This window comes from Pseudochaenichthys georgianus, unplaced genomic scaffold (genome assembly GCF_902827115.2).
Source record: "Pseudochaenichthys georgianus unplaced genomic scaffold, fPseGeo1.2 scaffold_482_arrow_ctg1, whole genome shotgun sequence".
Taxonomy (NCBI): Eukaryota; Metazoa; Chordata; class Actinopteri; order Perciformes; family Channichthyidae; genus Pseudochaenichthys; species Pseudochaenichthys georgianus.
Window position 1 is genome coordinate 97,511 of NW_027263046.1, and position 13,916 is coordinate 111,426.

The following is a 13,916-nucleotide window of genomic DNA, read 5'->3' on the forward strand; positions in this document are numbered from 1 at the left end:
TGCTCTCTAGCGACACCTATGGCCATTTCCATTTTTGGAAAGATGTACAAAGTCGCACCGTAACTCAGAATGACCTGACATTTTGCATACTTATTCGGGTGGACCTGCTCTACATATTATCAACATGAACCCCTAAGCTCTGCCTACCTTTTTATTTTGAATTAGCATAATGTTCAAAACAGTGAAATATTCACTTAAATTTCAATATTTTGTTTTTCGACACCAAACTTAGTATACAGCATTGGTGGAGGGTCATAAACATTACCCTAGGAAATGAGTATGTTCAGTCAATAAATATGGCAGCCATTAATCAAAACGTATTTGCAAAAAGGCGGGGCTTAGAAAGAAATGCTCATAACTCTTCAACAATGTATCCAAACATCACAGATTTTGGTGAATAGCTTTAGTCTGTCTTGGGGAATAGGCATACCAAAGCATTTACATTTTGAATTATAGGGGGCACCAAAAACCCCACCAATGTATAACTCAAGAACGGATGGACGAATCTTTCTTTTTCTTTTTTTACACATACTCTGGGGGTGACCACGAACTGAGATATAAAGTGTCACAACAAATGCAGAATGTGGGCGAGGCCTATACATTTTTTTAAATTGTGATAGCATAACATTTGCTTCGGACGCAAAACTTGGGACACACGTCACAGCCCACGACATTTTCGAGAATGTAAAAAAAAAACGTACATTTAAAAAAAACTGTGTGGTAGTCATATATAGTTTCTCAGAACTTCGGACATATTTCTAATTAGCTTCCATCAGCCCCGCCCCCGACAAAGTCGGCCATTTTGAAAAATGTGCGTTTTTCATGCATTTTAAGCACATTCTTGCAAACTCCTGCTAGGGGAATGATCGGAAAAAATCCAATCCAGGACAAATTCACCCCCTATCCAATATGATGCTAAATTGTGGAGCACATTTTTGATAAATCAATCATGGAGGTCGTAAGCTAACAGCGAATACACCATTTTTGACGATTTACATGTTGCAAATTTCTCAAAATTACTCGCATATAGTTTTTCCAATATTCACGAAACGCTGTATACACATACACATACCGTAACTCTAACCCGAGGCAATGGACGTCCACTCTCGGGAGACGTCCGACAGTGGTGCGGTTACCCAAAGTGACAGACCTAATTTTACCCCTATTTAGAGGCAATGGACGTCCACTCTCAGAAGAGAGACCTCCAGCATGTGTCCCTGAAATGGGGACTCGGGTAATTTCACACATCCAGGACAGAGACCGCTGAAATCACCTCTCTGTGGCCCCTCCAAGACCCCCAAAGGATGGACTACAGACCTCCAGCATGTGTCCCTGAAATGGGGACTCAGGTTATTTCACACATCCAGGACAGAGGCCGGGGAAATCACCTCTCTGTGGCCCTCCATGACGCCCAAAGGAGGATTTCCAGGCCCTTCAATCGTATACATTCTTCCTCTTCCTCAAGCACAACAGCAGAAGCACTCTGCTTCCTGGGTTTTAGCCCCTTTTTCAGCCTGGTGCACAGGGTCTTCACCTCATCAATGAAGGCATCCTTCTGAGCCCTCAATGCCACATTTTCCAGCATCACCTGCCTGCAGTCCTCTTCGTCACACTTGGTATGTGGGGAGAAGGGTGGAGGGTGCACCGGGTATTCCTCCTCATTGTCTATATCAATGATGTAGCCATTCCAATGATGGGATTAGTCTCTCTGAGGTCATGGAGCAACTGCAGGACTACACTATGCTTCAGCCTTGCCATGACCTGATGTGCCTCATCTCGGGAGAACTCAGGGTGGTCATGAGTTACATGACGGTCTAGTCTCTTCCCAGCATACGAACACCCTGTGATGGGACAGGGTTTGGTCCGAACATTTATTCTGCCACTGGCCATTTTAAGAATGATGCCTCTTTCCTCCAAGTTCCGCACTGCATGTTTGTGCTTAAGGTGCTTGTTCAAAGCCAGATAGAAGAGTCTGCACACCGGGCATTCGGACGACATCCTTACTAAAACAGTGCCCCGGAACCAGAAAAAAAACCGGGTTTCCGATTTCGTGCAGACAGTGTTCTGAAATGGATGAATGCATTTTTTTGACGGAGAAGGGGAAGCTTGGTTTCCTCTCTCCGTTGTAAGTTGCAACGGAGAAGTGGAAAAGTGTCCGGGGCTTTGGCTCGAAGCGCCAACAGGTTGAGCTTTTTCGAGCCCCTTCTCTCCGCTTCTCCGTTGGCACTCTGCCGTTTTTTCGAATTGTGCTACCTCCAGGACAGAGACCGCGAAAGCACCTCTGTAGCTCCTCACAGACCACCAAAGGACAGACTACAAACCTCCAGCATGTCTCCCTAACATGGGCACTTCCATAACCTTGCACACCGTGAGACCCCGGGCCCCCGGACTTAAGCACTCCCCCACGGACTAAACCCAGATGATCACACCCTACAGAACCTCATGCCCCTGGTAACCCTAAAAGGGGGGTGGATTTTGCGGTGCTTTACCGTCCGCCCATCAGCATCCATATTCGGCCTTCTTCACGGCACCCCCCCTGTGCTGGAGGTTCACACTTTAACTGTGTTGTCATATTCGTCTTTCCACGGGTGGGTGCACCTGGCAAAGCTGTGTACCCAAACTTAAGCACTCTCACTCTGACTAAACACATCCGGGTAAGACCTTAGTGCCCCTTAGTGCCCCTGGTACTTACCATGTCGTTAAATGAGCTCAGTAATGTACTGCACAACATCACATGGGTAAATGAGCTCCGTAATGCCCTGCAAGATCACATTTGGTTTATTTCCAAAAAGCCAGGAAAATACACCTATCTCCGTCATGTCCTGTAAAATATCATTCTTTGTTTATTTCCATCATTCAGGCAAATTCACATATCTTTGTCCGCTCCAGGAGCTTCAAAGTGCAGACTCCTGAGCTCCGTCATGTCCTGCAAAATATCATTCTTCCGACCGCCAAGCCCCGGCACGTGGACCCGGGGAGGAGGCCCTCTGATGGCGGGTCAAATTTGCAGATACCGCAGCTGACGGCTGGACACTAGCCGTAGAGCAGTGCTTCTCAAAGTGTGGTCCGCGGACCACTGGTGGTCCGTGAGCGCCCCCTAGTGGTCCGTGAGTATATTGGTAACATTTCACATTTGAAATAAATAAATACATTTAAGTTTTCCGCACTCTCGCGGGAATATCTCCGCAATGGAGCGAGCTTAAGTTTGACTTTTGATTGCATGATATAGCCCAGATAAACACCTTCATCACACAGGTGGCCACTTGTTTGTACCATTTTCAGGCGATTTGTAAAAAACGATGTGTTTTTGGATATTTGTGGAGTTAGGTGGTCCGCGAGTGTTTTTTTATTGGTTAAGTGGTCTTGGTATGAAAAAGTTTGAGAAACACTGCCGTAGAGGAACACCAGGGCTGGACCAGGCAGTTCCCTCTTTGCAGACAAGCATATGTGGTTGTTACGCAGGATCAAACAGGTAGCCTGTGATGAAGTAGGGTCGACCCTATATCATGTGAAGCCACCGAGCCGTGGTCCCCAAGGGAACTGGTCCCCGGAGCAAGGCCAATTGCTGAATGTCGCAGCCGACTAAGGCCGCTATGCAACAGTGGAGGATTAGAGAAACTAATGTTTGCCTGGCACTCCGCGGCGAAGTGGGGAGGTGGAACTTCCACGCCGCTGCGGAACCCGTGGTGGGACCCCTGAGTCAGACGGTTCGTCTTGGAAACGCTTCATATCGGTCGGCCCGGGAAGTAAGAGACACGCAGGGTTACCCCCACACAGCACACCCTCCCGGCCATCAGAGTTGAACCCGCAGTTCGGAGGAAACGACAGCCAGAACACCGGCACGTGGACCAGGACAGAAGACCCTCTGATGGCGGGTTGCGTTTGCCATTCGATCAGTGAGGTCAGAGAAGAAGAACCCGCAGTTCGGAGGAACCGACCACCAGAGCACCGGCATGAGACCGGGCCGGCGGAGGCCCTTCGATGGCGGGTCACGTTTGCCATTCGATCAGTGAGGTGAGAGGAGAACGACGCAGCAAAAATGGACAAAATCCGTTAATATACGGTCGAGTTGGGGGGGGGGGGGGTGGACAAAGGCCGTCGGGGGCACCCAGGACCGGGCAGTGCCCCCGGTAGAAGGAACTGGGTGAAATGGGCCAAAACAGAAACAAAAATAAAAAGAACCAGGCAAAATGGGTGAAAATTAAAAAAGTATCCGAAAATAGTGCCTCATAAGGCGGGTAGAGTCCCCTGTCAACTCCCCTTACATTCCCTCAGAGTCAGAAAAAAGTCTGAGTTAACTTTTTGGAGAACCATAAAAAAGGGGTGAAAATGTAAAAAAGTATCCGAAAATAGTGCCTCATAACCCGGGTAGAGTCCCATGTCAACTCCCATGTTATTCCTCCACAGGCAAAATAGTCAGATTCAAATGTTTGGAGAACCAGGGAAAATGGGTGAAAATGAAAAAAAGTATCCGAAAATAGTGCCTCATAAGGTGGGTAGGGTCCCCTGTCAACTCCCCTTACATTCCTCCAGAGTCAGAAAAAGTCTGAGTTAACTTTATGGAGAACCATAAAAAAGGGCTAAAAGTGATCAAATGTTTCCGAAAATAGTGTCTCATAAGGCGGATAGAATCCCCTGACAACTCCCCTTACATTCCTCCAGATACCAGTTCAAAAACGTAAAGTTTGGTAAGAACCATGCTGGGGGGTCTCTAGGCAACAAATTCATCCGAGCCAGAGTGCACTTGGAGCGGACACATTCCTCCATGAAGCGAGACAGCCGTTTTTTTCTGAGTCCTCTCAAAAACTGAGTTTCTGATTTTGTGCGGACTGCAGCTTGAAAATGATGAATGCATTTTTTTGATGGAGCAGGGGAGGCTTGGTTTCCCCTCTCCGTTGTAAGTTGCAACGAGGGAGTGGAAAAGTGTCCGGGGCTTCGGCTGGAAGCACCGACAGGTTGAGGTTTTCAAAGCCCCTTCTCTGTTGGCCATTGTTTCAACAATTTTTTCAAAACTTCATTTTTGATTATTTTTAAGAGATAATTTACCGTTTTCTTTACTTTTTTCTTCTTTCCACGGGTGGGGGCGCATGGCAGGCCGCCCTATGAGCTCCCAAATTCGGCCTGGAACCTCCAGGATGTGTGGGCTAAGCTCCATAAACTGACAATGTCACCCAGAAATGTCACTTTTATAGCCCAAAAATATATAATACAAATGCATTTAAATAGTAAAAGGTACAATTGTGCTCCGAATTACGCATTATTATTATTATGCAGGACCCCAGTGAGCTCCAGACTATGTGCATTGTGTTAGGGAACCATGTTAATGATAAAATAAATCATTTAAATGCAAAAATAATGATTACAAATCAGTGTTAGGGGGACAACTGTGGAGAGGAGCCTGAAAATGACTCCAGCACCCCCCCCGGAGAAGCAGGGTCTCAGACTCACAGGCAAACAGGCAGATACCCACGGTGATGCACATGGCTTGTTTAAGTATTTTTAAATGTGTGGAACAGTGTTTTGTCACTTTCAAAACTCTCCCGTCATTGACCGGAGAAATTGGGTCGATGTTGTATTCAATCTGACCGTTAATATTCCAGTGAGACGAAGTACGTAGAATGACCGGAGTGATCCCATGTTAATTTTGTCCCATTCCCTCACCCCTCTGTTTATTTGTAGTTATCTCCTAAAGCCTACAAATCAAGTGTGAAATGTAGGCCTGTTACATATATTATTGAGCGATATATATTATACACACTGTTCTGCTTTCTGCACTGACCTCAGCAGCTGTTCTCACTGTAACATCACCTAACATCCAGGGGACATGTGATTAGTGAGTAAACAAACGGTAAAGCGCAGAAGGTCTGATGCACATTTGATCATCTCAAATAACTTATAATCACAACGCGAACAGTTTGCAGAGCTGTGCTTCGTTGACAGAAGTCCAGCCATGCGTCACGCCTCTTTTAAACATCACTGTTGGCTTAAATCGTCTCAGGAGAATACTTCAGTGTACCCTCGGCTAGCTCCTCCAGAGAGACTCCTCTCTCCTTTCTCCTCTAAATCAGTGTATCCTCGGTTACGGCTCCTCCAGACAGCCTCCTCGATAATCGATCCTCGACGAGCCTTTAGAGAAATTTGTTTTCCTTCGAGACGGCGCGCCGACATCCGTTTCCGGGTCGCTGCCGGAGGACCTCGGAGTCTGGGACGCGAAAATTATAGAAATGAGAAACGGCTAATTTCCCAGGACTCGCAGGCGTCAGCTTGACGCCGGGACGGCCGGCTGCCCTCCCCGACAGGCGCACGGACACGAGGGCACGCTCATCACTGCGCGCACATGTGTGACCGCAGTTTTAATTTAATTTGCTTTTGTTTCTTTTTGTTAATGGGAGGTGTGCCTAAGAGGATTGAAGATCAACAAGTTGATTCAATAAATGTATATGACGATGCCATTTAAAATATCTGGATCCCCGACGAAATGGGCAATATTCCTACTGGCTGGTACTTCTGTGCTGTGATTGGCTGATAATTGTGTTCTATGATTGGCTGGTAATACTGTGCTGTGATTGGCTGGTAATACTGTGTTTTGACCGTTTGAAATTGACAGTGAACTCAGATGATCCAGATTATTTTGCATTTTTCAAATAATTAATAAATAACTTTGTTTGCTCCAGGCTCCTAAATCCTTCTCACCTGAACACACAATTGGATCTAAATACAGGTAATGCTATAACATGACCAAACATTATTTAAACACATTAAAAATATATATTTATTGTATAGTGTTTCATTTCATGTCTTTCACCATGACGTATTGCATCCAATCTCTTTCTAACAGACATACATAAGATAATGCCTCTGTATATAGGATTGTTTTGTTTTTGCACACACGCACACACATTCTGATGCATGTGGACACATCTTCAGTGATGTTCCTGTAATCATCAGGTGTTTCAGATCTTTCAACAAACCCTCCTGCAGGTCAGACTCCAGCTGGATGAACACCTGTCAGTCAGAACACAGGCCAGTGAGGCTTGTTGTAGTAACCTGTCCCCTGCGTGTCTACAGGTTCAGGTGTCCTGGTCCAGGTGAGTTCCAGTGTGCTTCGACTGGCCTGGTGTTCGTCATGGCTCAGGAGGCGGAGCTTCTGTACAAGGCGGTCCCTTGGGGGGAGAGTCTCCTCCAATCAGCTGGCAAGCAGGCAGCAGGGCCGCTGTTCAACGTGGAGAGTTCTGTTGAAGCTGCCGTCGTCCAGCTCCACCTGCCACACAGCGAGACAGAGGACGGTAAAGACATAGTGTTAACAAATACACTTAGATAATGAGGAGCACCTTATACCATCCACTACTGTTCAAAGGTTATGAAGCAGCTTTATTAAACTAGTTTCATAAAGATAAGATCATTCAAACACCAAATCTGTTCTTTACAGTCAAATAGTTTTGTCCCCAAAAAAAGAACAATTAAATTATAAAACGTCCATTCAGTCGATGTGTTGCATGACATCATTGATCATTACTGAAGAGACGATGCAATGCAGCTCTAAATACTGGGCTGGGTTGTCTTTGAGCCCTCTGCAGTCTCCTCTCTGTAATACTAAAGAGATGTAAACTGTGATTGGTCAGTCCACAGCATGCTCTGCTGCTAACAGTGCTAACTCTCTGTCACTGTTGTGATGCTAAGCTAGCAGTTTGAATGCGTCTTACTTTGATTTCCATCTGTTGCTCTTTCTGCTCTTCACACTGTCAGTCTGGCTGAACCATGAACAAAACAAAACAACAGACAACAACATTTATAAGTTCCACTTTCTACGCCCTGAAAGCTTTAGAAGACTCTTCACACATCGAGAGAATCACTCAGACATGAGACCGGACTCAGTCAAGCCGCTCTGGCTGCAGATTGCAAACATAACAGTAAATGCATCCAGAAAGATCACAGGGGGCAGATCAATAATGAAACATTAGAATACAAGGTGGAGGATATCAACTGGTACATCCCAGTGAGGCTCCAAAGAGAACATTAGCTCTGAGCTCAAGTGGTGGGACATTGGAGACGATGAAGCTGTTTCAGCAGCAAAGCAACAGATGACCTGCTCTCTGCTCCACAGCGCTGCTGCTGGACGGCCTGCTGTCTGTCGGCCACGTCACTGATGAAGGCCTGAGCGTCTTGGAGCCGCTGGAGGTCACACCCACCCACGTGGTGGTGAAGATGCCTCACCTCTCTTCCTTTGGCCTCATCATCGATACATTGAAACGTTTTCTAGGGTGGCCAATAAAAGGCAAAATTATGCTGTTCCTGCGACCCCCGGGCAGAGAGGAGCAAATACTGGATGTCCTTCTGCTGCAGAAAAACGTCCTTGAGGAGGAGGTAAAGTCAGCCTCTATTCATGCTCACTGTCAGACGAAACACTTGTTTTGAACCACAGATGTTTCCACACAGAGAGTAAGACCGAACTGAATCTTCAGATGCCTGTGTCACTTGTGATCCATAAGGCATACGGTAAACACAGCACAACACTGCAAGGCTTCCTGCGATGGATCACGTGATCTCATCCTATGACATCACCATTTGTTGTTTTTAGATGTTATCTTTAAATGAATGTTCCCTGACTGTGAGAGCATGAACTAAAGTGATCAAAAATATCCTGTTACTGAAGGTTGCTGTCAAACAAGGAAGTGCTGTGCACGTGAAGATCTCCTCCGACTGTGAGCTGGTTATTGATCACAGATACAGTGTGCACTGTGAACCTGAGGGCTTCTTCATTCAGCCCGAGGTGAGTCACTGATGCTCCTCTAAAGGAACACAATGATCATTAACACACATGTATCTGCATGTGGATCCACGATCAGGAAAGAAACGGATACACTTTTCACTTCTGCTTCTGGTTTTCAGAGTAAAAGATTTGACTCAAGTTTTGGACCAGATTACCCTCCGATATTTGAAGTTTTCCTGAAGACAGGCACAGAGAGAGTGTTCTTGAAGGTCCAGGACCAAGGTGGAAATGAAGTCTGGAATCGTCTCGTGCCACTGGAAGGTAAAGACTCCACCTGAGCTCAGACCCAGTGATAGACTGATAACTCTAAAGCTCCATCTCATAACCTTCTCTATTAAGGCTCCATGGCAGCGCATCATCATCAGTCTCTCTGAAGAACCAGCACCTTACCGTGGTAGAGAGGTTTGTGTGCCCTGATGAACCTGGGGGCTGTGTTGTCTGGAACCTTGTGTTCCTGGTAGGGTCTCCCATGGCAAATTGGTCTCAGGCAAGGGGCCAGACTAAGATTGGTTCAAAATACCTCATGAAAGAAAAACCAAGAAGTGAGGATACCCGGCCCGGAGGAAGCCCGGGGTCCCTTTCTGGAGCCAGGCCCAGAAGGAGGACTCGTCGGCGAGCGTCTGGTGGCCGGGCTTGCAACACCTCCGCTTCTCCGTCCCGCGGGCCCACCACCTACGGGAAACAGCGATGGGGTCGGGTGCGCTGCCAGAAGGGTGGCAGTGAAAGAGGAGGGTCTCGACGGACCAGACCCGGGCGACAGAAGCTGGCTTTGGGGACGTGGACTGTCACCTCTCTGGGGGGGAAGGAGCCGGAGCTTGTGCGGGAGGTGGAGCGGTACCAGTTGGATCTGGTTGGGATCACCTCTACGCACAGCGTCGGCTCTGGAACCTTACTTCTGGATAGGGGTTGGACTCTATTCTTCTCCGGAGTTGCTCAGGGTGTGAGGCGCCGGGCGGGTGTGGGGATACTCACAAGTCCCCGGTTAGGTGCTTCGTTGTTGGAGTTTACCCCAGTGGACGAGAGGGTCGCCTCCCTACGCCTGCGGGTTATGGGGGGGAAACTCTGACTGTTGTGTGTGCTTATGCACCCAACAGCAGTTCAGAGTATTCAGCCTTCTTGGAGACCCTGGAAAGAGTCCTGTATGGTGCTCCTGAAGGGGACTCCTTAGTCTTGCTGGGAGACTTCAACGCACATGTGGGCAATGATGGAGACACTTGGAGGGGCGTGATTGGGAGGAACGGCCCCCCTGATCTGAACCGGAGTGGTGGTTTGTTACTGGACTTCTGTGCTAGTCATGGATTGGCCATAACAAACACCAGGTTCGAACATAAGGATGCTCATAAGTGTACGTGGTACCAGAGCACCCTAGGCAGAAGGTCCATGATCGATTTCGTTATCGTATCATCGGACCTGAGGCCGTATGTTTTGGACACTCGGTAAAGAGAGGGGCGGAGCTGTCAACTGATCACCATCTGGTGGTGAGTTGGGTCGAGTGGCGGGGGAAGCCTCTGGACAGACCTGGTAAGCCCAAACGTGTAGTTCGGGTGAACTGGGAACGTCTGGAGGAGGCCCAAGTTCAGGAGGCCTTCAACTCACACCTCCGGCAGAGCTTTTCGGCATTCCTGTGGAGGTTGGGGACATCGAACCAGAGTGGTCGGTGTTCAAAGCCTCTATTGCCGAAGCCGCGGTGGGGAGCTGTGGTCTCAAGGTCCTAGGTGCCTCAAGGGGCGGTAACCCTCGAACCTCCTGGTGGACACCGGTGGTCAGGGAAGCCGTCCGACTGAAGAAGGAGGCCTTCAGGGATTTGTTATCCCGGGGGACTCCCGAGGCAGTTGCAAGGTACCGACAGGCCCGAAGGGCAGCAGCCTCATCCGTGGCCGAGGCAAAGCAGCGGGTGTGGGAGAAGTTCGGAGAAGACATGGAGAAGGAGTTTCGGGCGGCACCAAAGTTGTTCTGGAAAACTGTCCGACACCTCAGGAGGGGGAAGCAGGGAACCATCCAAGCTGTGTACAGTAAGGATGGGACGCTGTTGACCTCAACTGATGGAGTGTTGGGGCGTTGGAAGAACACTTTGAGGAACTCCTGAACCCGACAACTCCGCCCTCTATGTTAGAGGCAGAGCTGGAGTATGACGGGGGATCAACACCAATCTCCCGGGGGGAGGTCACTGAGGTCGTCAAACAACTCCACAGTGGCAAAGCCCCGGGGGTGGATGAGATCCGCCCGGAAATGCTGAAGGCTCTGGGTGTTGAGGGACTGTCATGGTTGACACGTCTCATCAACGTTGCGTGGAAGTCGGAAACAGTACCGACGGAGTGGCAGACCGGGGTGGTGGTCCCCCCTTTTAAAAAGGGGGATCAGAGGGTGTGTGCCAATTACAGAGGCATCACACTACTCAGCCTCCCCGGGAAAGTTTACTCCAAGGTACTTGAAAGGAGGGTCAGGCCGATTGTCGAACCTCAGATTGAGGAGGAACAATGCGGATTCCGTCCTGGTCGTGGAACGACGGATCAGCTTTTTACTCTCGCAAGGATCCTGGAGGGGGCCTGGGAGTACGCTCATCCGGTCTGTGTTTTGTAGACTTGGAGAAGGCGTATGACCGGGTTCCCAGGGAGTTACTGTGGGAGGTGCTGCGGGAGTATGGGGTGAGGGGGTCTCTACTCAGGGCCATCCAATCTCTGTACTCCCAAAGCGAGAGCTGTGTCCGGGTCCTCGGCAGTAAGTCGGACCCATTTCCGGTAAGGGTTGGCCTCCGCCAGGGCTGCGCTTTGTCACCAATCCTGTTTGTAATATACATGGATCGGATTTCGAGGCGTAGTCGTGGGGGGGGGGGGGGGGTCTGCAGTTCGGTGGAATAAGGATTGCACCACTGCTTTTTGCAGATGATGTGGTTCTGATGGCTTCATCGGTCTGCGACCTTCAGCACTCACTGGATCGGTTCGCAACCGAGTGTGAAGCGGCTGGGATGAGGATCAGCACCTCCGAATGAGTCCTTACCCCAAGTGAAGGAGTTCAAGTATCTCGGGGTCTTGTTCTCGAGTGAGGGAACAATGGAGCGTGAGATGGGCCGGAGAATCGGAGCAGCGGGAGCGGTACTGCAGTCGCTTTACCGCACCGTTGTGACGAAAAGGGAGCTGAGCCGGAAGGCAAAGCTCTCTGTCTACCGGGCCGTGTTCCTACCCTCACCTACGGTCATGAAGGATGGGTCATGACCGAAAGAACGAGATCGCGGATACAAGCGGCCGAGATGGGTTTCCTCCGCCGGGTGGCTGGTGTCTCCCTTAGAGATAAGGTGAGAAGTTCGGTCATCAGGGAGGGACTCGGAGTTGAGCCGCTCCTCCTTCGCGTCGAAAGAAGCCAGTTGAGGTGGTTCGGCACCTAGTTAGGATGCCACCTGGGCGCCTCCCTAGGGAGGTGTTCCAGGCACGTCCAGCTGGGAAGAGACCAAGGGGTAGACCTAGGACCAGGTGGAGGGATTATATCTCTTCGCTGGCCTGGGAGCGCCTTGGGATCCCCCAGTCAGAGCTGGTTGATGTCGCCAGGGAAAAGAAAGTTTGGGGCTCTCTGCTGGAACTGATACCCCCGAGACCCGACCACGGATAAGCGGGAGAAGATGGATGGATGGCAGCGCATCATTACGACATTAAACACACAACCTGTTATATTCTAAAACCATAGTAAAAACTAGTGTGGTGTGGTGCTGAAACAGCGTGGCATCATGGGAGTTGTAGTCTTCAGCTTCTCATGGTTAAGTGGATACACCACCATATCAGGAGACCGTGATGAACGTACTGTTACCTTGATTAAAATGACACGTCTCTCTGAACCATTTGGGATAATGTTCGTACACAACTCAACAAAACATGAATAACATCGGTGTAGGAGTTTTTAGACATTGTTATGATTTTCATATTTTAACTTCAAGTGAACAGAAATCCACCTCTGGGAATGCTGAGTTACTTTAACTTTTAAGAGATCTGATTAATGTGATTGTTGGTTATTTAATGTTGGTTATTCACAATACAAGTCTTTTCCCTGTTCATCTTCCAGGTCCAAGGCGGATATTATCCCAGAGAAATGTACCAGGAGAGATCAGAGTCCCAGCAGAGAGCAGAGTCCCAGCAGACCAGTGGCTGTTCTCAGTTCGGACAGAGTTCATTCAAAGAGTGTCTCAACCTGTGCTGAACGTCCTTCTGGATAAACTCCTTGAGTCTGAGGTGATCATTGAATCTGAAATGACGTCAGCCAGAACCAAACCCAAAAATGACGGAGCACGAGAGGTGGTGGACGCGGTACGAAATAAAGGAGCTGCAGCCAGCAGGGTTCTGATCAATGCTCTCCGAGAGCTGGACCCGTATCTTTACAGAAACCTCAACTTGAGCTGAAGCTAAACCTCGTGGAGTGTGTGTGACAGTTGAAGTCTGTCAACTGCCTGTAACTATTTTCCCTTGTCCTTGAAGGTAACTCAGATTATGAGCGAAGGCTACTTTCCATCTCTCTTTTCTCCTGGACTCCCTCCTGAGAGCTGATACCCGGGCGTGTTCTTATTTTACCAGTTGGTACTGACTTCTGGGTCAGATTTGGGATTTTGGGGCCTTTGGTACCTCGGCGTGCGATTGGGAGTTCTGTTTGTTTTGCATGATCAAACTGCAAAGACCTGTACCTGTTGGGGACTGTAAGTATAATACTCTTAGATGGTACAACCAATGGCGACTGGTCATTAGGTGCAGGTGGGGCACAGCCCCACCTAGTGTCAGCAGAAAGTATTAAAAATAATGATAAAACAAAAAATAAATAAAAATATATATTCAATATATTTTAAGATCATGTTTAATCATCTGATTCGTCTGTACATTGCTGTTTTAGTCTGTGTTCTTCTAATTAGTGTCTACAGTGTGTGCCTATTGAGCTGTTTAGAGCCATGTGGGACAAAACCTGATCCTGCCCCTCCCTCTCACTGTCTAAGTGAACGGTGACTGTAAAAACTACAGTATTGTCCTATTTAATGTGTGTGGCAAAAAAATAATGACCATAGGGGCACTGAGCTGCCATCCCCACCATACGTCATCTCACATCATTCAGAGCTGATTGGCTGTAAGTACGTGTGCCGCGAAAAGTGTGGTGTGTGAAGAGGAGACGAGAGAGC

General features: G+C 48.5%; 1 protein-coding gene across 1 annotated transcript in view; it reads left to right on the plus strand.

Annotated features, from left to right (window-relative positions):
* LOC117442831 (NACHT, LRR and PYD domains-containing protein 1-like) overlaps window positions 1–13,155 on the plus strand; it is a 31,796-nt gene extending 18,641 nt beyond the window's left edge. Inside the window, exons 11-16 of the mRNA XM_071202495.1 lie at window positions 6,675–6,721; window positions 7,069–7,286; window positions 8,105–8,364; window positions 8,654–8,770; window positions 8,890–9,031; window positions 12,821–13,155. Of these exons, the coding sequence (XP_071058596.1) occupies window positions 6,675–6,721; window positions 7,069–7,286; window positions 8,105–8,364; window positions 8,654–8,770; window positions 8,890–9,031; window positions 12,821–13,155 (1,119 nt within the window). The remainder of the gene's footprint in view (window positions 1–6,674; window positions 6,722–7,068; window positions 7,287–8,104; window positions 8,365–8,653; window positions 8,771–8,889; window positions 9,032–12,820) is intronic.
* Window positions 13,156–13,916: the final 761 nt, after the last annotated feature.